Genomic DNA, 25,664 nt, shown 5'->3' on the forward strand with positions numbered 1-25,664 from the left:
GGGTATATGTTGAGTTTCCAAGTGAATTGTCAATACCTAATTCGTTTATCAAGCAGTTAATGTAATGACTTTTACACACAAAAACGATGTTATTTGGGGCTTTATCTGCGGGGACAACAACATATTTGTCATGGAGGTCGGATAGGTCTTTTGCAACATTTGGGTCTTCAAAGATTGACGTAGCATGGGCATTGATGGATCCATTCAGTTTTTAATTCTGATTTGTATCAACGACCTCACTGCCTTAATCCATTCGGAAAGGGTGTCTACGTCTTCCTTCTCGCGCTGGCATAATCCTCGACTGAATCCATCAAAATTTTAAAGTTGTATTTCCAATTGATGGATTTAGGCTCACGATATTTCGGACCTTTCGATAACACATTTCGTAGAGAAGTGTTATTAACAATGTTAAGGTCACCGGTAATAACGTGGCCAGCAGGATTATACGTGAATTGGGAACTAGCACAAGTACAATCAGGAGGTTTAGACTTGAAGTCGTCAATATTGAGATCCTGCAAAACACGTTTGTAATTGAAAATTTTAGTTGCAATAGGTTTGGTATAGGTATAAGAAATTATTGGTACAGACTGGTCTTTGAAATAAGGAGGTATTTTCGATTGAACTAATTTATGATGAAGGATATTGCCTAGGTTGACGCCATCGAGACCTTTGTTGGCAAAGGAAAGATTTAGAAAAAATCTTTTCTCTTTTTCATCTTTTCCAATGCGAACTGGCTTGAAAAGTCTGTGACTTGCAATATCCGAAATTATAGCTTGAAGTTTGTATTGGTTAGAATGAGGGTTTGTAACAGTGGATTCCAAACATAAATTGAACAGAGAATGAAGTTTTGAAAGAGGTAATGAATAAAGTTTCGTGCAAATGTGATGAATACCTAACGGCTTTTGTATGAATGGCAGCAAGTCATTAATAGAGACATCATGTAGAGAAGGTGATGTATAATGACGATGACCATGACTGCGTCTCCGTCGAGGAGTCGAGTTAAAAATATTCATTACATTCACCGAGTTACACGAAGGACTAGATAGAATACCTATACCATCAATTTTGTCATTGCAGCCATAAGGTGTTGCAGTTCCCAATTGTCTAATCCAGTAGTCTTCTTTTTGTCTACGGAGAGTAGTTGAAAGATTAGGATTGTTAGAGCTATGGTATATCTTTTCGATAATGCGAACTGTCATAGAAACGATGGAATGATCGTGCTGATTGAAATGCTGGTATAGAATGTCGTAAGCATTGAGGTTAATGTCAGATCTATGACCGCACATACGTTTGTTTAGCCTTCCTTTCGTTTCACCGACGTATACCAATCCGCAAAGGTTGCACTCTAATCCGTAGACGACATTTATCGATTTACAATTCAGATCATCGTAACTTCTGGTAAAATATGACTTCTTGGTCAAATTGCTAGTGAATTCAGCATCTGTAATTAAAATAGCACAAGTTTTGCAGCCTTTGGTCTCACATTTTGAAATGCGACAGTGTTGTACTGTGTCATCAAAACCCAAAATGTCTTTAAGGAGAACTGAACATGGCTGTATATGTGTAATATTGCTATTGTCACTAGGACGATGATCTGAATGAGTCGTGTTTGAGATATTAGTCATGTCTGGTGATGAGGGGACACCTGCCATATCAGACGACACCGTGTCCATGGTGACGTCTGTTTCGGACCTTTTTATACTGGGCGACGTCCGAGCCAGTTTCCTGTTTGATCTTCGTAAGTTCATGCAATTGTAGTTTTGCTACTGGGCGGATGTAAACGGCGTATGAGTTAAGTAATGACTAGTATATTATATCACTTTCGGACACGCAAGACAGAGATGTATATTTTACACCTGATAGTTCAAAATGGAAAGTTATAAGCAGAGACAGCTATATGTATATATGTCTCTGTTATAAGTTATCGGCCGTGTACACTGATCAATACCTACAGAAGTGAAACGATGCATGAACTTGCAAGCCCGACATGAAATCGTTTGAATACCTGGACGTGTCACCTCACACCCCTCACAATACCTTTGGGAGTAATACCTTTAGCCATGCTGGTGATCAGATGAGGGAAGATCCGAATTTTTTCAATAAAGTTTATTACTTTAAAGAATTATGAACGAATCAGATTTTCGAAAACAATTTTCACGGAACACTTATAATGCGTTTCCCTCGGTTTTAGTTTGTTACCCCGATTTTGTTTTTGTCCATGGATTTATGAGTTTTGAACAGCGGTATACTACTGTTGCCTTTATTTATGATTTGAACTTTGACTTTTTAACTAATTCCAATATTAACAGTTTAAAAATAACAGACTATGGTTAAATTTAGAAAAAATAAGAACATTTTTCGTATCATGTTAGTTAGTTAGATAAAACAACCGTACGATTGACAAGATATCGACACGCAATTACGACTACATCGGTTACTGTAGTTGTGGTCCTTTGTGGTTTCTAGACATATCGTGATTTTTAATCGGAGAAGATGACAAATTGGCGGAACGCAGAGAATTGATACTCAAAATTTAAAATCAATGGTGATCTCTTATCTAGCGGAATAAAACTTTAATATCTATAAATTTGAGCATTTTTATACAGAATCGACATAATATCAATTTTAGATTTTTTTGCGAAGTTTCCCTTTAATACAGAGGATCCAACGACAAAAGTTATTAAAATTAGGCTAGCCAAGGCAAGATCTGCATTTCAAAGACTGCGATCCAACCAACATAGCAGAAAAACAAAGATAAGGCTATATAACAGTAATGTTAAACCTTTTCTTCTGTATGGAAGTGAATGCTGAAGAGTAAAAAAACTAGATATGAGATCGCTCTCAAGATTCCATCACAGTTGTCTGAGGCGAATCTGTAAATTCTTTTGGCCGTATTTCAAATGAACATCTCCTTGAGATGACCAAGTCCACGTGTATCCTCAACGAAATACAACAGAGGCGCTTCAGATGGCTGGGGCATGTTCTCGGGATGCCTGTATCCAATATACACAGGACAGCTCTTAGATGGACTCCCTAGGGGAAGAGACAAAGAGGAAGACCAAATAACACCTGGCGTCGTTCAATTGAAGCAGAACTGAAGAAGCTTGACATGAGCTGGGGAGAAGCCGAAACAAAGTCTTAAGACAGATCTGGATGGGGAAATCTTGCAGCGACCTTATGCTCCATCAGGAGCGAGAAGATTGTAGGTAAGTAGTATTGTGTATAAGTTTCATAAAATTTGGTTGAGGCAAACTTAAGTCAGAGAATGAAAATGAAAAAATGCAGTCATTTTTCCATTTTGCCATAAAGGGGCATAACTCTACAACGGTTAAAGTGATGCCACCAAAACTCAAACTTACACTTGATCTGTATTTTGCATTGTGTATAAGTTAAATCACTTTTGGTTGAGTCAAACTTAAGTAAGAGTACGGAAACGAAAAGAATATATTGTTCCGTTTGTAAAGAGGCATTACTCTAGAGCGGTTATAGTGGCGCTACCAAAATTTAAACTTGATCTGTGTTTTGTGGTTGTTAACATTTTTTTATACGTTTTATAATATTTGGTTGAGGCAAACTAAAGTAAGTTAAAGAACGTAAACGAACAATGCAGCCGTTTTTCCATTTGTAAAGGGGTTTAATTGAGCGGTAAAGGTGACGCAACCAAAATTCAAACTTGATCTGTGTTTTGTGGTAATAAGCATTTTGTTTAAGTTTCATAATATTTGGTTGAGGCAAACTTAAGTTAGAGAACGGAAATTAACTTTGGGACGTACGAGACGAACGGACGGAAGGGGTAAAACTTAATGCTCTCTCTGCTACAGCCGGGGGAATAAAAATCTGAAATTGTCTTCATGTCAATTTTATTTTTACACAGACATATTTGTTTGGTAGAAAATGTTTTCATTTCATATGTGTTTGCATTCTGATATATGTCCAATAATCCCACTATATCATACCAAAATCATATGAATACAAACACGTCTGTAAGACTTCTTAATAAAATCATATGTTAAAAAGGTACTCGATCGTTTATAGTTCTGAAGATAAGTCATCTTTTAAGATATATTTTTTTTGGTGTGACACATTGCAAGATATAAATCAATTAAATAAAGCAACAAATTATACTTATTATAATTGTCATTTAAGGTGGTACCCAACACTTTCACTAAAATGAATTTGGCTCGTTCAATTTTCATAAAATTTTGTCAAAGTTAATCCTTTAACAAATATATAAAAATTTCAAAAATTTTGAACTAACCGTTTTGTCAGAAAAATTACACTGATTATATAGCAGTTTGACAAACACCAATTTTGATCATTGAGAAGCTTAATTAATATTCCTTTTACAACACAACGTAATTAAAACGTTGAGCTGACTTTACAGAGTTATCTCCCTGTAATGTTAGGTACCACCTTAATTAAGATAAAATTTCGATGATGTCATTTTCTAGCAAATCAAGGATTAATACAAATCGTGTTTTGATCCACACTTGGAAATTGTTTTTTGTTTTTTCCCCGCTCAGTACATAGAATAATTTAGGAGACGGCAAAAACTTGTCGAATTGTTAAATTAGAATAATGTGTCCGACTAGAGTACCATGTCTTTAAACAAAGGATCCAGTATCCCTGTCAAGTATTCAGTACTCAAGTGCAGACAAGAAGTATCATAAATGTGATCATTTATTAATTTTCTATATAAATGTACTTTTCATAAAATAAAGAAATCATTCAAAAAACAAAGGGTTTTTCTACTTTCAGGCATTAATATTATTTCGACTTATTGGTTCAGAATGTTAGCCCTTTTTCACAAGAACGCCTCTTATACGTGTAAAAGTTAAAGTGACGCCAACAAAATTCAAACTTGATCTGTGTTTTGTGGTAATAAATAATGGTATATAGTTTCATAACATTTGGTTGAGGAAAACTAAAGTTCGAGAATGAAAACTAAACATTCAGCAATTTTTTCCATTTATAATGGGGTATAACACTAGAACGGTTAACGTAACGCCACCAAAATGTAAAATCGATCTGTGTTTTGTGGTAATAAGCATTTTGTACAAGTTTCATAACATTTGGTCGAGGCAAACCAAAGTAAGAGAACGGAAACCAACTTTGGGAAGTACGTATGTACGCACGTACTGGCGACAAGGGTAAAACTTAATGCCCCTCCCCTACGGCTAGGGCATACAAATGACAACATAGTGTCAAAGTGAAAAGGGAAACGACAAAAGACAAACAAGGGTAAACATAACACTTCATAATAGACTGAGTAACACGAACCCAAACAAAAACATAAAGTCCTCTAGAGGGTTAAGCAGAACATTTTCCATATGTGGCACCTGACATATTGATCATGGTAAGGACAAGGACAGACTCGGTGTAAAATCCCACTCGGTGAGAGCACAATCGAGAAAAAAGTTATGGGTTAAGGATATGGCAATTAAAACAAATATGTGGTCATCTGTAATACATTTATTTCAAACCGATCAATCAAATCATATGTCATTGCTTATATTCAATGGAGCAAAGCAATTGTTTTGCAATCTTCTGCGATAGTAAAAATATCTTGGCACTTTAAAAGTCGTTTTGATATTATTTTGAAATGTCTTACGCCATCCTTATAATTATTTTAACACTGCATGCTGCTTTAATGAAAACATAGGTAGAACATACACAGAAACGACTCTCTTTTTAACGGATTTTAAAATCCAACTGACACGTGAATCCATGCTTTTACTCTGTTTACCGTAGTAAAATATGAGATACTTTGACTGTCCCTTTGGTCCCTCTTTTATTACATTGAGTGTATTTATTTCTAAATCCGTTTAATCAAGTTTATCAATTTTGAACGTCATCAAACCTTAAAAGACAATGACTCTTTATCTGTACTTGACCAACAGGTCTCTGTACCAAAATGATATACTGAATGCTACCAGTCATGCCTCATGCAGATTATGAATTGTCTAACATTGCGTTTAAAATATCTTACCAAGAAGTCGACTTCTCTTGGATGTTTCTAAAAAAGAAAATGATTTGTTTAATGTAGAAGAATAAAATTGGCTCAGCTTGATTAAACTGCTGAGGTCGAACACTCAACAGTTAGGGTAAGTATATACATATTATCTTACCTTCTTTTTCCATATATAAAGGGGCATAACAATAGAACGGTTAAAGTGACGCCAACAAAATTCAAACTTGATCTGTGTTTTGTGGTAATAGATATTGTGTATATAGTTTCATAACATTTGGTTTAGGAAACCTAAAGTTAGAGAATGAAAACTAAACATTCAGCAATGTTTCCATTTATGGAATTAACTGACCCCGTATATATCGTATTAGGTCACTAACACACTTTGTTACTAATAAGATTCAAGCTTGACACTGTTCTGATTTTTTTTTTAATATTTCACACAGCATAAGTTTCTGACACAGAATGAATGTGGTCTAAGAACTTAAATAATTGAAATTGGACATATACTACATCGTATTATTATCCAATATTCCAAATCAAAATACATAATTAGATTCAGCATATCAATGAACCCCAAAAATTAGGACTGTTTGGACCTCAATGTAGACCGATTCGATAACGGGACTCAAACTCCAAAATTGAAACTAGAGGCTCTCAAGAGCCTGTATCGCTCACCTGATTCTACTTGGGTTTTTGAAATCATATGAAAAAATATAAAATTTGGCTAAAAGTGACAACACAACCTCATTGATAAGGAAAGGAACATGTTTAATTTCATTCAAAAGTCCCCCACTGGCGGCCATCTTGGATGGCGGATCAGCTACAAAGACACAACACTTGGTCAGCACCTCATTAGGAACATTCATGCCATGTTTGGTTTTATTCCATTCAGTGGTTCTCTAAAAGAAGTCATTTGTATGCATTTTCCATAGGGTCCTATGTTAAACTAAGTCCCCTGCTGGCGGCCATCTTGGATGATGGATCTGCTACAAAGTAACAACACTTGGTCAGCACCTCATAAGGAACATTCATGCAATGTTTAGTTTTATTCCATTCAGTGGTTCTCTAAAAGAAGTCATTTGTATGCATTTCAAATAGGGTCCTATGTTAAACTAAGTCCCTGCTGGCGGCCATCTTGGATAATGGATCGGCTACAAAGTAACAACACTTGGTCAGCACCACATTAGGAACATTCATGCCATGTTTGATTTCATTCCATTCAGTGGTTCTCTAAAAGAAGTCATTTGTATGCATTTCCCATAGGGTCCTATGTTAAACTAAGTCCCATGCTGGCGGCCATCTTGGATGATGGATGGGCTACAAAGAAACAACACATGGTCAGCACTCCATAAGGAACATTCATGCTATGTTTGGTTTCATTCCATTTAGTGGTTCTCTAGAAGAAGTCATTTGTATGCATTTCCCATAGGGTCCTATGTTAAACTAAGTCCCCCGCTGGCGGCCATCTTGGATGATGGATCGGCTACAAAGTAACAACACTTGGTCAGCACTCCATAAGGAACATTCATGCTATGTTTGGTTTCATTCCATTTAGTGGTTCTCTAGAAGAAGTCATTTGTATGCATTTCCCATAGGGTCCTATGTTAAACTAAGTCCCCCGCTGGCGGCCATCTTGGATGATGGATCGGCTACAAAGTAACAACACTTGGTCAGCACCCCATACGGAACATTCATGCTATGTTTGGTTTTATTCCATTCAGTGGTTCTCTAAAAGAAGTCATTTGTATGCATTTCCCATAGGGTCCTATGTTAAACTAAGTTCCCGGCTGGTGGCCATCTTGGATAAAGGATCGGCAACAAAGTAACAACACTTGGTCAGCACCTCATAAGAAACATTCATGCCATGTTTGGTTTCATTCCATTCAGTGGTTCTCTAGAGGAAGTCATTTGTATGCATTTCCCATAGGGTCCTATGTTAAACTAAGTCCCCCGCTGGCGGCCATCTTGGATGATGGATCGGCAACAAAGTAACAACACTTGGTCAGCACCTCATAAGGAACATTCATGCCATGTTTGGTTTCATTCAATTTAGTGGTTCTCTAAAAGAAGTCATTTGTATGCATTTCCCATAGGGTCCTATGTTAAACTAAGTCCCCTGCTGGCGGCCATCTTGGATGATGGATCGGCTACAAAGTAACAACACTTGGTCAGCACCCCATAAGGAACATTCATGCTATGTTTGGTTTTATTCCATTCAGTGGTTCTCTAAAAGAAGTCATTTGTATGCATTTCCCATAGGGTCCTATGTTAAACTAAGTCCCCGGCTAGCAGCCATCTTGGATGATGGATCGGCAACAAAGTAACAACACTTGGTCAGTACCTCATAAGGAACATTCATGCCATGTTTGGTTTCATTCCATTCAGTGGTTCTCTAAAAGAAGTCATTTGTATGCATTTCCCATAGGGTCCTATGTTAAACTAAGTCCCCCGCTGGCGGCCATCTTGGATGATGGATCGGCTACAAAGTAACAACACTTAGTCAGCACCTCATAAGGAACATTCATGCCATGTTTGGTTCCATTCCATTCAGTGGTTCTCTAGAAGAAGTTCAAAATGTAAATTGTTAACGACGACGACGACGGACGACGACGACGGACGACGGACGCCAAGTGGTGAGAAAAGCTCACTTGGCCCTTCGGGCCAGGTGAGCTAACAAAAGGTTAAATTCATTATATGAAAGTTCCCCTGTTTTAAATTTTGAAAAGTTATACAAAGATTAATTTTGAATCCCGTTTTGGAATTACTTGAAAACTGGGCCCAAAATCAATACCTGTTTTTGTTCTTATGTCTTTTTCATTGAGTTAAACCATATTTATAGTGTGTCTTTCTATGTTGTAATGTTAAAACTACTATTCCGGGTTCAGTGAAGGTTGACGCCAGTCGAAATGTTTAAGTCAGGAACTTGTTGTTCAGTGATTGTTGTTTGTTAATGTTGTTCATAAGTGTCTCCCGCCCGTACTTTCATATTTATCTTTTGTTTTCTTTCTATACAAGTTTAGCGTTTGGTCATTAAGAAAAATCATTTTTGCTTACAAACATTTCAAATGCCTGCAAAAAAACAGAAAACTTTACATTTATTTGACTTGAATGACAAAATTTATTAAATACTTGAATATGATTTAAATATGTTTATTTTAGTAAATATTGTCTTCGTAGGCCGAGTGGTCTAAATAGTAACTACTGTAATCACTAGCCAGTAATTACTGAGATTGAAAATTCGAACCTAGCTCGGGCGGGTGCACTCGACTCCAATCTAAATTGGCGAGGATTGTCAGTTTTCCTATCGAAGGTCGGTGGTTTTCTCCGGGCACTACGGCTTCCTCCAACAATAAAAACTGGCCGCCATGATATCCCATAAAAGCGGTACTTAAAGGTGGCTTCAAAACACCCAAAAATCAAATAATCAAGAAATTAACCCACTTAAAAGGCAATCTGTCATTATTTAAAGGTCATATTTATCGGACCAGTTTTACGTATTAATTTTTAAGTAAACAAATACTAGCAAAAAGACAAGCAGTCAGTAAGTGCCAGTACTAGCTCTCAAATCGTACATTCGTGGTATTTTGCTCCCTAAGTAATGGTCTATTGACTTTGAAACTTTTGCTTAGTTTAGCATTTCATTAGTTTATGATTAGGTCAGTTAATGTGGAAACACTAGTGGTAAGGGAATAATATTTGGTATGTAGTTGCATAAGCATTAGCATATCTCATTGCCATGAATATTATTTGGCTCATATACCACCTTAGTCATGGTCTATTGACTTTGAAAATTTTGCTTAGTTTCTTAATCTTTCCTTTGCCAACAAAGGTCTGGATGGCGCCAACTTATGCAATATCCTTTATCATAAATTTGTTCAGTCGAAAATACCTCCCTATTTCAAAGATGGAATTAAACTATTTCCCGGATTTGTTTTAACATGAGCAACACGACGGGTGCTACATGGTGAGCTGGAACTTATCCTTCGGGCACACCTGAGATCACCCTGGTTTTTGGTGGGGTTCATGTTGGTTATACTTTAGTTTTCTATGTTGTGTCATATGTACCTTTGTTTGTCTGTTTGTCTTTTTCATTTTTTAGCCATGGCGTTGTCAGCTTATTTTCGATTTATGAGTTTGACTGTTCCTCTGGTATCTTTCGTCCCTTTTTTATATGTAACAGTTTGTGTTAAGTTCAGTTCAAGGGGGGAAATAGTGGTAGGCCAATGTTAATTTGTATTCAGTTATATAAGCATTAGCCTATCTCATTTCCAAGGAGAATATTTGACCCAGCCCCTCAGTCATGGTCTATTGACTTCGAAACATTTATAAACATGAAGATGTGGTATGATTGCCAATGAGACAACTCTCAACAAGAAACCAAAATGAAATAGAATTATGATTTTAACTTCACAATTTGGAACTCTTGGTTTAATAGCTCCCTTTTGAGCAGCAACTCTCTATCAAGAAAATGATGATAGGAAATACAACCACGGGAATATCGTATCAATAATAAATATAGTAACCGTACGGTCTTCAACACTGATCAAAGCCCATACCATTTGTTTAGTTTATATGTACTAGTTTGTGATTAGATCAGTTTAGGATAAACTGCTAATGTTAAGTCAATGATATTTGGTATGCAAATTTTATAGGCATTTCCAAGTCTTATTTTCATGGAGATTATAAGACCTCACCCCTCACCATCGTTCATTAACTTTGAAACTTTTACATAGTTGACAAGTTAATGTTAATGTCAATGTTTGTGTTTAGGTTTGTTTAAAGGGTACGACTTATGATAAGTCAATGGTATTTTATATGCAGTTGTATTTGCATTGCCACATCTTATTTCCATGGAGGTTGTTCAGCCATGTACACCCACACCCAATCATGATTCATCGATTTTGAATATTTGTATAACTTACCCGTTAAAGTATTACTATTTTAATTTCCACATTTGCATTATTCAAAATTAGAAAAAGGCGAGACATATCTTTGTGATAATAGTTTATTAATATATACCACCTTTGTTAAATGTTTGGTATGACGATAAATATTCACTTCTGTTCTCGTACTATGAATAACACATTTTATTATGAAACTTCAAATGAAAAAAAGATATGCATATGCTTTTTTATAACTAAATGGCTAGATTTTATTATAAAACTTATATACATACATGTATACTTTTTTCTCAAGAAAACTGTTGAATTTGTTAAAATTTAGAAGAAGTTTACTTTTTCTAATTGCTTGCTTCCAGCAAACAATTCGCCGACATGTTTTCCGTATGCAGCGTGACCTTTCTTGTAAAAATTCGGTGATCGCAATACGCGAGTGCGAATGGAAAACCAAACGTAAACATCGCTCCGTCATCAAGATAGACTCTATATTATTGTGCCTGTTATACACGTGCTTACCTGAATATTAATGCTTCTTTGTTGATTGTTTTCAACGAGTGACAAAACTCAGCCATTAATTAGCTGTCATATTTTCACAACAACACTGACCGATTGAAACATTTTTTGACAATTCAACGAGGTTTAGGCGAAAAAAAATGATTAAATATTGCACAAAAGACTAAGTTTATGGTATATGTATGCATTGGTTCAAGAATTGGATTAACATTATTTTCCACGGGTCGCTCGTTTTATATGACTTTAATCAGTCAAAATATTTATCTTTTTAAATATTTCCTTACTCCATGTTTACCTGACTGATTTATAGCACTTTTGTTTTCCTTGCGTTTAAGAATATTGTTCGTTACTGGTCAAGGTTTATCATGTAAATAACTGTCAGTATTTACACAATATGAATTATAAAGAAAGCAAGCATGATTTCGTACGTCTCGACACCGATTTAACAATATAAAGCATGTAAATACAAGTAACTTAAGAAATGTAAGATTCATAACAAGCTAGAAAACAAAGATGTTATTCGAACTCCACATGTTGGCGGAATTTTGTGCCGTTAAATCGGCAACTGTCAAATTTGCCGGGAACGACGTAACGTTTACAAGAAGCTAATGCCGCGATATTTAACGTTCACAACACTGTCCTCCGTCAAAATAGAATTTCGTCACGAAATTTAAATAACTACGAAATATTAAATCATTATATCAATCGAACAAAATTTAAACAAGTACCTGCTGTCTCAATAAAATATTAAAACTAAGAAATTTCTTCTTGTCTAAATCACGAATAAACCTAATATCACGATTCATGACACGTATATATAATGGTGAAGTTATACCAACGCATACAAAATAATATACATAAAAATAATGTCAACAAATTTCTGAATTTGTGTCTTTTCAATAAAATAAAATGTTTTTAAAATTTTCAACGTCTTCTTTTTCCAACAGCTTTCCTGTATTATTGGGTCGTCTCTTTTTGTTTGTCGTTCTGTGTATATTGTGTTCTTTCCCTTTCTGTGTCCTCTACTGCTCTTTTCTGCCTTTTTCTACAATCTTTATGTGTGTCTTGAGTTACCTGTTTTTCATTCTCAAATTCTTTCTTAGTTTGGTCTAAATCTGTTTTATGGAAACTTTCTTTCAGTTAACTTATTTTTTCCTCCCGACAGAACATGTCTCCATCCTCTTCTGTAACTATAATATTTACAATTTCTTCCGTAACTGGAACATTTTCATTTTCTTCTATTTCTTGAACATTCACAGGTTTTTTTCTGTAACATTTACTTTTTCTTCTGTAATATTCCTATTTCTTTTGTAACATTTACATTGTGTTCTGTAACATTCACAGTTTCGTCTGTAAAATTTCCATTTTCTTCTGTGACATTTACATTGTCTTTTGTAATATTTACATAATCTTCTTTAGTATTAACATTTTCTTCTGTAACATTTACATTTTCTTCTGTAAGTTTTTGCAACAGTTAAGGCAACATCTGGACATTGACCTTGTCCGTCTCTGTACCTTTATAACTTGTAATATTTCCTATATATCCATGCATGTCATGATACCTAGATTTAAGCCTAGAGATGCTGTTTAAGGAGTCTTACATCTAGGTCCTGTATATCTAGGTTATCTTCTTCAAATGATCTTTTTATAAAAACTGTTCCCACCGATTTTTTCGGTTCAACCAAATACTCTTTCATTTGGCAAGGATTCTCTTCATATTTCTAATTTTTCACTTTTACTTTTTCTTTACAATGTTTATCGGCTGACACTTGGTCGGTAGTCTCAACCCTTACCAATTTAAAGACTCTTCAGTTTGATTTTGAATCCTTTCATTAGTCCTTATAAAACCACTTCGGTATTCTTTATGATAGGGGCTTCTCTTTTCTTTTGGACAATCTCTTATGTAATGGCCATCCTCATTACAGTAAAAACATATGAGATTCCTAATCTTGGTCGTACGGTCTCTATACACTTGCTTATTTTGCCATGAACTACTGTCATAATCTTGTTGTGTATAATACTTTGCCAATTCTGTTTGAATGACTTTCTCTAGTGACAGGGTGATAGAGTCTTTCATTCCTCTTTCCAATTGCGTAAGTCTCTCCTCAGTTACATATCTTTTCCCACCAACTTTCCTTATTTCAATTTCATCATCACCTTCATCTAAATCATCAAATTCTTGCATATTAAGCTGACGGATGTTTCTATCTCTATTCCTTCTTTTATATGTTTCATATAAAGTCACCATGTGAATAGCTTCAGGTATACTGGTAATCCTCTTTTTCAGTAATTCTATGACAATGCTCTGGTCAGTTAATCCTCTTAACATGTACTCTACACTCAATGCACTGTGAGTGGCTGCGTCAATAGTAGGAAATGACTGTCTGACTAGCATTTCTACTCTGGATGCATATTCATGATTGTTCTCTTTGCCCTGTTTTCTTGATGTGTGTAACTCTTGTCTATACGTGTCTGGATATCCATGTTCAACACATCAATTCGACATAGCTGCACATAGCCCAAAGAAAGATCTTTCGGTCTCCGGTGAGAGGGAGGAAGCATAAACCATTGCCTCATCTTTAAGTGCTGTTACCAATTCTATGGCTTTAGTATCAGTATCTCATCTATTGACCTCTGCAATAAGCTCGAATTGCATAAAATAGGCATTCCAAGGATCTCTGCTATTATAAAATGGCACTCTGTTTCTTCTCCCATTATCTAGCTTGGAGATTTCAAAATTATGATGCTGTTGCTGTGGTCTGCCATACTGTTGCCTAGGTAACCAGTTTAGTACTGATAAAATGTTTGGATACTGCAGGTAGTCTTGACGTTGCTGGATTTCAGGCATGATTGTACTCGTACAAGAATAGTTTAGACGATTCTGGTTCTCAGGTATTGCCTTTTTTGCATAGGCATATGATGGTTGTTGCTGGGTCTTTGACAATGTAGACATGTGTAGAACGTTGCTGGGTGTCTGGCAATGTTGTGTTGTTATAGTAGTAGGTTGGACGTTGCTTGGTCTCTGGCAATGTTAAACTATTACAGGAGTTTGTGGAACGTTGCTGGGTCTGTGCATAACTAGTTTGACTACTGATAACAGGGTCAGATTTAATCTTAGTGAAATGTTCAACATTGTTCTTCATCTGAAGGTTTTCATTTCTTAATGCCTCTAGTTCTAGCCTCATCTTTATCATTTCTTCACTCTCATATGATTTTTCTCTTGTTAAAGCAGACTTGGGGTAATTGTAACTGTAATCGTTAATTAGCTGTAATCGATTATAATTTTTCAAGTAATCATTGTAATCATTAATCAGCCAAAAATCTGATTACATGTAATTTAATTTAATCAATTACTTTTCAAAATACCCTGTAATCCTGATTACGTTTAGATTACATTCTGATTACAATTAAAAAAAATTAAAACAGTGTTTATGGTCAATAAATGAACCTTTTTGTTATTCATCTGTAAACTGATACAGTATTGAAAAGTCATCACTGGCCTATTGTAAAAGATGTTGTACATATATTCACAATTTAAAGATGTACATATATATTTGATAATAACTGTTCTATTCAAGTAATATTATTCTTTAGTTTAACCCCTGAATTATAATCTTTGGTTACTATTGTGATTTTAGTCAACTTTGAATTGACATATAGGATACCTATTAAGGTTTGATTTTATTGCAATTACCAGTTGTGTATAGCTGTAGGGCAGTATATATGATAAAAGATAAAATAGACATTTGAAAAATTATCTAATTAGCACAAACTAAATTAAAAGTTGGAAAATTTTTGGTAGATGTTTGAACTGGACATGAAAAATTTAATGATTTTAGTACTTATTTTTTGTTTGCAATTTAATTAAACAATTCTATTAAAATTTTACATTGTCAGTTCTTTTTAACTGGTAACTTTATTTCATCAATATCTTAACTCCTAGAAACTGCACCTTGATGTACATATAAAGTCTGGAAGAGGTCAGGAGACAAACATCAAATTCTTTATAGACCTTTATTCAATTGAATTCAAAATAATTCAGAAATAATTGATGATAAATTGTAATGGGTCATAACCAGTGACATAATGTTCAGGTATATATGTTGTGAATTTTTCGTGGTTTATTAAATAGATGAAGTTTGAAAGTTATTATTTTAAAACGTATCAAATAAATCCTTTTTCAAATATGCTATTGTTATATTAAACGTTGAATTATTCACATCATTCAATTTTTTTTTAATTCATTGTAATCAGATGTAATCATGATTACATTGCTAAAGTAATCATTAGTTTAATCAGATACTTTCAGAAATGATGTAATCAGTAATTTAATTTAATCGTACAAATGACAAAGTAATTGTAATTTAATCAATTACATTGAAAGTAATCGGGCCCATCTCTGTGTTAAAGTCGCTTTTGTACGATCACTCTTAGTTTGCGTTGGGAAAAGAAATGGGTTTGTGCTAACTTCCCTTTGAATATTATTCGCAGTACTATTAAATGGCCTGGGGCTTGAATTTACAACCCCTGGTTTAAACAAATAGCCTGGTTTGAGGCTAAATAATTATTAGAAGTGACATCCCCAAATGAGCAGGTATCAATATTTGTAGATGCAACAGACCAAGTGGGAATGATTGAACTAGGTAATGTGGTAATTCCCCTACTAAATGAATTGGACCCCTGTGGTAAACGAGATCTGTCTCTTAAATTATACATTTTACTTTTAATTGCTAAATGGAATCAAAAGTCTCAATTTTCTAATCAACTTGTATTAAACTTGTTAATCTTGTACTTTTTCAGAATTATTCAATTTAGATTACTTTTTATCCTCGTTGAAATTGAAAAAGAATTTCATATGACTTACTTTAAAAACACCTTTTACATTATAAATCTATCCTTACTTTTTGAAATAGACTATATAAATAACAAAATGACTTTGAATTTTTCAACTTTGACCTTATCCAAATATTATATATCTACAACTTATATTTATCCTTGTTGTAAAAAACGAAGCTTTTGAAATAGACTTTAATTTCAACTTTGAAACATACTATAGTTTTTACAACTGGACCCTTTTGAAAAATTATAGTCTTAATATTCAACATGGATTCAGATTTATTCTTGTTTAAAATAGACTCCTAAATTTAAACTCAACTTGGATTAAAATTTATCCTGGTTGAATATGGTATTTACTTTTAGTATTTTGAAACTTTCAACTTAGATTAAAATTGTATTTGTTGAATTGTACCCCTTAACTATTTTATTTCAACTTGGATCTATATTTATCGTTGTTTATGTATATTCATTTTAAATTATAACCTTTTCAACTTGGATTAGAATGTATCCTAGTTGATATAGATTCTGACTAACTATTATATTTTTTCCTTTTCAACTTGGATTACAATTTATCCTTGTTGATATCGATTTTAACTAACTACATTATTACTTTTCAATTTGGATTAAAATTGATATCTTTTGAAATTAATAATTATTTTATTTCAACTTGGATTAAAGTTTAGCCTTGATGAATTTAAAATTACTTAAATATATACTATAATCTAATTTATATTCACCAACTGTACTATCTATTTCTTTCAGCTTTCGTTGAAGTGTATTTGTTTTTGATTTTTATGTTCATTTTTTTTTTATGTGTAACCAAATATTATAAAATATGGACAGTAGCAATGTGTGTACTTATCAATTGCGTGCCTAATAAAATATTCGCGTAGATTCTTAAAATTTCTTAAAAAAGAAAACTAAATTAGTTGACACCAGTGTGAAGATTGTTGCCAATCTTAAATTAAACCAATATCTTTGGTTTCTAGATATTAAATAATGACTAGACAACTACTTAAAGTATCAGAGATTATTATTATCAATAATAATAAATACAGGTAAATAAAGTACAATATGTTAAAACGGTTAAACGTAATTTCGTGTATGTGTTATTACCTCTTGGAATCTTTCAAGATCGGTTCAAATTCTTTTTGTTATAAGAATAATCGTTTTTTCATAGGTCTTAGTACTTTCTTTTCCTTGCGTGTAAGAATATTGTTCGTTACCGGTCAAGATTTATCAGGTAAATAACAGTCAGTATGTACACAATATGAATTATAAAGAAAGCAAGCATGATTTCGTACGTCTCGACACCGATTTAACAATATAAAGCATGTAAATACAAGTAACTAGTAAGATGCATAACAAGCTATAAAACAAAGATGTTATTCGAACGTTACATGTTGGCGGAATTTCGGAACGTAAAATCGGCAACTGTAAAATTTGCCGGGAACGACGTAACGTTTACAAAAAGGTACTGCCGCGATATTCAACGTTCACAACACTTTATTATTTTTATTTACCTGTGTGCCTTATTTTATTTTTGCGGAATTTTGTATAACGTTATGACTGTCTTTCTGATATTGTTTTACATCTACCCCCTCATTTTATCAATTTTGCATTTATATTGTGTCATATATCGATTGAATTCCTTCAGTGTATGTTCACTTGTTTTTGTCAAAAATGTCTTTTGATTGAGTTAAGCAATTTTCAAAATATATTTTATATTGTGTCAATCTATGTTCACTATTGTTTCATGTTAGGGTGAAGGTTTGCGCCTATTAAAACGTTTAAACCTGCTGCATTTGTTTACACCTGTTCTAAGTCAAAAACCTGATATTAAGTGGTTGTCGTTTGCTGTTGTGGTTCTAAAGTATTTCTCGTTTTTTATATAAATTAGTTTCCTGTTTGAATAGTTTAACACGAGTCCATGAATCGGAATAACCCTCCATCGCCCTAGCCATCGCCATCGCCGTCGCCGCCGGTAAAGCAATTCTTATTTCTCGCTGTTCCCGAATTTCTTCGGAGTCGAGACAATAAAAAACGTTCAGAAAAACCCTTTTCTCAAGTTTAGTAGTCATTATTACAAAGAATTCGCGCAATTAGTCCCGTTATTATGGTAAAACAAAAGCTAAAATTGTATTAATCGAAACCTATCTATACGTACAAGCGGTCTTCTATTGTGTTTTCATTTTGTCGATATTTTACGAGCAAATACTTTATTCATAACAGTTACCCATTAAGGAACATTCGTAAAACTTTAAAGGGTTGACTTTTATTTTACAACTAGGAACAAATTATATCCTCTCATAAATCCATGCACAAATATGAACGTGTATGATCACCTACCACATTTTGACAGACGTTCATCAAGCTTTTGAATCTTAGTGGCCGTACTTTCTTCTGCTTCTCGACTTGAATCAATGGCATGCATTGTTCTCTCTGTATTTACCTTCAATTTTCTTTCTAATGATCTTTTACTTGACTTTACAACCATTAATGTTCTATTTGTACTTTCTTCGATTTTTTTAATTTTTGAAGCAGTATGTCCTGCTGATTTCGTACTTGAATTTACTGCTCGTAATGTTCTCTTTGTACTTTTACCCATTTTCTGTATTTCGATGGTCGTACGTTTTTCTGCTTCCTGACTGGATTCTATATGCTGATGCAATCCTGATACACCCTGACAATAGAAAATATAATACTGGTTTAAAATAGCAAAGATGTAATTCGAACCTAAATTTACATATGCACACAATATATTTCAAGATTCAAATCGCAAATTTCTAGATTCAATATCTTATACTTGATATTTGATTTCTGAAATTCAGGTTCCAAAGTTTGCAGTGTCCACCCGTAATCTGTACCGAGTCACCAGTGGAAATCGAATGTTGTACATAAAAAAAGAAACATTTTGCATTTTTTATTGAACACACAATTTTAACCAGTTAGCATATCTTATACAACTGTTAAGCTCCTTTTCTTATAAAAGTTACATCAATTTTTTTTCATATATGTATACTTATATATGACAGTTATAAGAATTCGTCTGAACTTAGATTCGTTATAATATTTATCAAATGTAAGAGGCTTCTAAATTTGATACACCAGACGCGTGTTTCGTCTACATCAGCGTATAGCACCGACATACGCCGAGCGCGTCCAAAACTCATGTACGCTTCCAATACACTAGTAATTTTTGACGCAGTCAACTTGTCAATCATATCTGTATTGTGTGCACAACATGTTTAGGATCTACGAGAAGCGCATATTAGCGTTTATCGGCCATTGAAGTAATGTATATTGGCGTATGTCTGGCTTTTGTCAAATGCAGATGAAATGGTTGCTACGAAGGAAAACAATCACTTGAACGTTTTTGTGACGCATAGAATGCGTGCTTTCGGCGTGTTTTTGATGTGTAATTGTGGGTTGTTTGAACTACTTCTAGGTACACTTCACAGGCACTTATCTCCGAAAAGAAAATCCTATATACCTTAATATAACTATATAGGGAAAACATTCTGAGACAAGTGCCTGTGATACACTTGGTCTTGCAAATTCACGCACATTTGCCATTATAAATGTCAGAGCAAATTTTCGTTAAATTTCTTTAGGTCACTGTCTAATACCAACAAATTATAGTACGTCACATCCGGCTGCATACGAAAATAGGTCGAAAGAAATATTCCCTTGAATTTGATAGTTGTAGGTAAGTAATCCTACATTTCATTGCAGTAACACATTTCTTGGTCATAAACATATGCCTTGGGTATTTCAATGCACCATTATTTTTTTATTTGTGGTTTCTATAGAATATTTTTGAAACTTGAGGTTAAATGGTTACTAAAGCTTTTACAAGTTTTTTTTAAGTGCAAATTTAACAAAGACTAATAAAAGGGAAACTAATGGTGGTATTACACTAGAATACGTTTTTGATACGCCAGAGGTGCGTTTTATACGTTCAAAGAGCACTGAAACTCAACAGGTGTATGTTGCATACACGCCTCGCATAGGTCGAAGTAAAAGTCTAAGTAAAAGTCAAACGATCTTTAAGTGTATACAGCGTGCCCTAAACGTGTCTCAATCTGTAGCGTTTCACAACGCGCTTGTAACGTATATAGTTCATGCGTGTAGCAAAGAGGTTAACCCTTGACAAACGCTATGTACAGCTAGATGAAATTTTTTATGCTGCATACAAATTTCCTTGAGTTATAGCGTTCACCAAGCGTATACCTCTGCATTTCGACGTACTTCAAACTTATGCAACGCGCGTCTATCGATTTTTTAAGCGTTGCTCTTGCGTACGCCTTACGTTTACAGATTTAGTGAATTTTCTCTGTATGTCTGGTGCACTTCGGTCTAAACGCCAATGTGGGACGCCGGCATAAGACTCATTAGTGACGCTCAGATCAAAAAAGTTAAAAAGTCAAGCAAGTATAAAGTTAAAGAGCATTGAGGACCCAAAATTTCAAAAAGCTGTGCCAAATACGGCTAAAGAAATATATGACTGGGATAAAAAAAAAATCCTTAGTATTTCGAATAATTCTTACTTTTGCAAACAGTTAATTTAGAACGTTGCACAAACAGATATGTATAATGAACTGTGGTATTTTTAGTTTGTAATTTCGGCCACCAAAAACATATGGACTGTATAAACAACTATTAAACTGTCATTTTGTCCAAAGTGAGTAATTCGAATCAGAGGTGCTTGACCATCAAGTCAGTGAACTATTTGATTAAAGTAATGAGATCAATTTGATTGGAATTTCATATTCAATTTTTGAACATGGTTTACTCGTTGGTGTAAGGGTTTAGTTGGGAACAAGTGACCGTGATTGTTTCGGAATTAAAAGGAAAGTCATAGTTGATAGAAATTGTAAATCAATCAAAAGTTACCTGTAATACTTGTTCTTGCAAAATAGTTTGGTGCAGCTGTTTGCAAATACTTTCATCCAATGGTCGTTTCTCCGCATCTTTAATTTTAAGTTGCATGTCATGGGTCTTCCCATATACTTGAGCTAATGCCAAAAGACATTTTTCAATCTGTGCTTTATAAGTCTGGTAATCTTTGCTTGAAATTTCACCTTTAGCTGCATGGCAGCACTTGTTTCGCATATTAATCAGATCTTCAAATGCATTCCTCTCAACTGATCCTTGTGGGAGTATATTTGAAAAATTTATTAATAAGCACCTACAAAGCGTCAAGTCTAAATGCTTAGTAGCAATATTTGGATTCACATAATGATCATTTATCGTATGTGAACATGTTGGTTTTGCACGTACGTTGCATGGAATGTTGCTTCCCTTTGTAGCTAGCAAAATGTCTAGCTGTGCTGGATAGAGTATTCTACTTTGAGGTTTATATACAGGTCCATACTGACACCGACAGCACAAACCTTTATTAAAGCATAAATGATAAATCTCATGTTGGTTGTTTTCTATGAAATCTTTCAACGTGATACCTTGGTTGGATAAGTAAAAATCCAGCAATTCCAAAGCTGCGTCGTTGCCATTATCAATAATTAATATCATAAAACGGTAGAAGTTGTCACGTGGTGATGGATTCATTGTTCAATACGATTTCATACAGCGGTAGAAATTGTCACGTGGTGTTGAGTCCATGATTACAACTAATGTCATAGCGGTAGAAGTTGTCACGAAGTTGTTGGATTCATGGTGAAGTTTATTTGTGATATAGCGGAAGAGGTTGTCACATGGTGATGGATTCATGGTTTAAGTTTAACTGTCATTTGGCGGTAGAAGGTATTGGATTCATGGTTTAATTTAATGTCATACAGCGTTCGGAGTTGTCACGTGGCGTTTGCTCCATGATATCAAGTTAATCTGAATAACATCTCAATGATTCTGCAAAATAACATATTCATTAATGTATTTATTAGGTTATCTTCTAATATTTTTTCAATAAACCACCTATATTGATAAGAGCGGATAAAATGCTCCACAGCAGGGCAAAGCTTGATACGACTGCTTGAGGTTGAGCCACGAACAGTTCGGGCAAGTATTAACACAACATTCGAGCTTGATACAGCTCTTAATTTTGTTTGTATTTCTTTTTAAATATTTTAAAAAAGCTTAGGTTTCTGACAAAAAATAAATGTGGTCCAAAAACTTAACAGTTTGGAATTGGACATTTGACTACTTTTGTTTAATATAAAGTATCTAAAATCGAAACACTTGGTTAGATTCAGCATATCAATGAGCCCCGAGAATTCAATATTTTATGAAATAAAAAAGATAGATTTGAACCGTTTGGACGTCAATGTGTATCAATCTGATAACAGGGTCCAAATAATAAAAAAAATAAAAAAATAAACGAGTTTTATTCAGCATATCAAAGAACCTCATATATTCATTTTTTCCAAATCAAATACAGTTTGATTTTGCACCGTTCGTTCCATCATATGGAACAATTTGGATCGGGACCCAAAATCAGAGTCTTATTAGTGATAAGATTTTTCATATAAGAGAACCCCCTTGTTTCAGTCACCAATCTGAAAACGGGACCTAGAACAATTTCAAAATATTTATACACGGTTCGATTTAGCATATCAAAGAACCCAAAAAGTTCAAACCTTCAAATAAAACCTCAAGTATTACTAGATTTATTTCACTTGACTGGGCGGGGTTTAAAAAGTTTGCTTATTTAAGAAAAGTTCATCTATAGACAGGAGTTTTGGGATCAACTCATCAATGAAGTGTCCAGTTATTTGTCCAATACCACACACTCAGTTCTTTTGTATATGCGTTTGGTGACACTGATAGGTGATTAGAATTCAATAATAATTATAACGACAACCATCCTTATCACACACATCTTCAAATAGACTGTCCATATGCATGTTAAAAGATAAGCTCCGCCCGATCAGTTGAAATAACATTGGTAATAGATTTGTAGAAAAATAAGCAATGTTTTCAAGTTACTAGAAAGTATTTGTTTTTGCACTTTTTTCCTAAACGATAAGAGCCATATCACCCAAATTTACCCCAGCCTTTCTTTTTTAGGATGAAACCTCGTGCTACAATTTCATAGAGAACCATACGCTTATACTCAATTATTGTACTAAAACATGAACCAGGTGCTCCGCAGGGCGCAGCTTTATACGACCCCAGTGGTTGAACCCTGAACAGTTGGGCAAATTTGTTCACAATATTCAAGCTTGATTCTGTCTGAATTTGGATTGTGATCAATTTTTGACATAATATAGGTTTTTGTCACAAAACTAATGTGGTCAAAGATCTAACAAATCTATTTCACAATACTGTGCAATTGAAGATTTCTTTTGAAACTTTTTAAAATTCCCAATTTGAAAAAATTTGAAAAAAAAGAAACCCCTTCAAAAAATGGTAAACAACCCCACCCACCCCCACCCACCCCACTACTTTTTGATACCCCCCTGGAGCAATGACCCTTAAACCCATGCTTTCCTTTGCAGTATTGAACCTTGTAGTACAATTTCAGAGAAATCCATACACTTAAACACAAGTCATTGTCATGATTGTTTGGAAACTAGAACCATGCTTCTTTTTTGCCCTTTTTTAGCCCCTTATTCCTACATACTATTGGGCAATTAACCCTAAACTTAATCCCAGCCTCCCCTTTTTTATATGGTACATTGTGGTACAATTTCAGAGAGATCCATACAATTACACATAACATAAGTTATTGTCTTGAAACTAGAAAAATGCTTGTTTTGACCCCTTTTGGCCCTAAATTCCTTAACTTTGGCCCCATAACCCCTAAAATGAATCCAAACCTTCTACTTGTGGTTTTAAACATTGCAGTATGATTTCAGAGCAATTGAAATACTTCTACACAAGCAATTATCCTGAAACTAGAAAAATGGTTGTTTTGGGCCCCTTTTAGGCCCCTAATTCCTAAACGGTTGTGACCATCATCATCAAAATCAATCCCAACCTTCCTTTTGTGATATTGAACCTTCTGAAAAAATTTCATGAAGATCTATTCACTTAAACTAAAGTTATTATCCGGAAACCAATGTGTCTTCGGACGACGACGCAGACGACGCAGACGACGACATCATACCATTATACGATCCCAAGAATTTCTTCGGGTTGTATCAAAATGATAAAGTGTTGGCCCCAATTTGGTCCCTAATTCCTACACAGTACAAAGATAACCCCCAAAATCAACCCCAACATTCCTTTTGAGGTAAGGAACCTTGTGGTACAATTTCATGGTCCTAATTCCTAAAAGGACAATAACTCAAAAAAAATATCCCAAAATTTCTGTGCAGGTATGGAACCGTGTGGTACAATTTCATGAAGATCCATACATTTATATACAAGTGATTGTCTAGAAACAAGAACATGCTTTTTTGTGGGGGTTATACCATCATACTGTAGCAAACATTTTGCAGAGATACTTTCAATAGAAATTCATAGCTAAAAGACAACCCATCCCACGACAAAAAAGGAAGAAAAACACGACGTAAAATTGACAAACCATAACACAGAAACCCACAATACAGATTTAGCAAAATTATCAATATATAAGAATCAGATAAAACAAGGTTCTCTGGAAGGATCAATAGGTCCTTATTCACACGAAAAAATTAGTAAAACATAGTATTATATCAACCGGCAATAACAATTTATTAATGAAATGAAATGAACATTTATACCCCTTGGGATTGAAGGCATATACAAACAATACAATACAATATACACAATGGAAATATTAACATATTAAACATCATATATCAAAAGTGGTAAAACAGTAATATTTATGCAGGCATTGTGTCCACTCCCCTCAGTGCAAATAACTTTTTTTAATGAACGGAACAGTAAGCTGCATAATAACATGAATGAGAATGAACAAGTCTGGTTAAGTTAAATTATTATTTTGACAGCTACATATATATATATATATATATATATATATATATAAAATTACTGAATAAATAGTCAACGATTAATCTTACAGGGCGATATATATATATATATATATATATATATATATATATATATAAACAAGTCTAAATTGAAAACTACGTTCAAACATATGATTGCGTTGGATAAAAAACGCAATTTTTATACGTGTGCATGTAAAACAAATTTCGTTATAGAAGGGTCTAAATACAGCACAAACAACATTTTCCAAAAGACCAAAAAAAAAGTGAAAAAGTATATTTAAACAAAACGCATTTGACAAACAGGTCGAACAACTGATGTTCTTTAACCCTGCTGACTGCCATTGGCGATTGCCAAATAAAACTTAATATATCACAAGATGTAACAAAATGGATCTTAATATAAATTCAATACTAAACAGAAAAACAATAAACTTGTGGCCAAGATGTTATGCCACAAAAATAAGGTGTAATTTTAGTACACCAGATCCGGATTTCGACAATAAATGTCTCTGCAGTGATGTTAGGCATCGAAACGGTATTTGGAAGGCAATA

At 34.1% G+C, this 25,664-nt stretch overlaps 1 protein-coding gene across 1 annotated transcript in view; it reads right to left on the bottom strand.

The window, feature by feature from the left end:
• LOC139515800 (uncharacterized) overlaps positions 1-25,664 on the bottom strand; it is a 50,851-nt gene that overhangs the window by 9,029 nt on the left and 16,158 nt on the right. Inside the window, exons 2-4 of the mRNA XM_071305498.1 lie at positions 21,115-22,083; positions 18,568-18,901; positions 5,990-6,016 (exon numbers count right to left, since the gene is read on the bottom strand). Coding sequence (XP_071161599.1) covers positions 5,990-6,016; positions 18,568-18,901; positions 21,115-21,786 — 1,033 coding nt within the window. The 5' untranslated portion in view covers positions 21,787-22,083. The remainder of the gene's footprint in view (positions 1-5,989; positions 6,017-18,567; positions 18,902-21,114; positions 22,084-25,664) is intronic.

Source organism: Mytilus edulis, chromosome 3 (assembly GCF_963676685.1).
Source record: "Mytilus edulis chromosome 3, xbMytEdul2.2, whole genome shotgun sequence".
Taxonomy (NCBI): domain Eukaryota; kingdom Metazoa; phylum Mollusca; class Bivalvia; order Mytilida; family Mytilidae; genus Mytilus; species Mytilus edulis.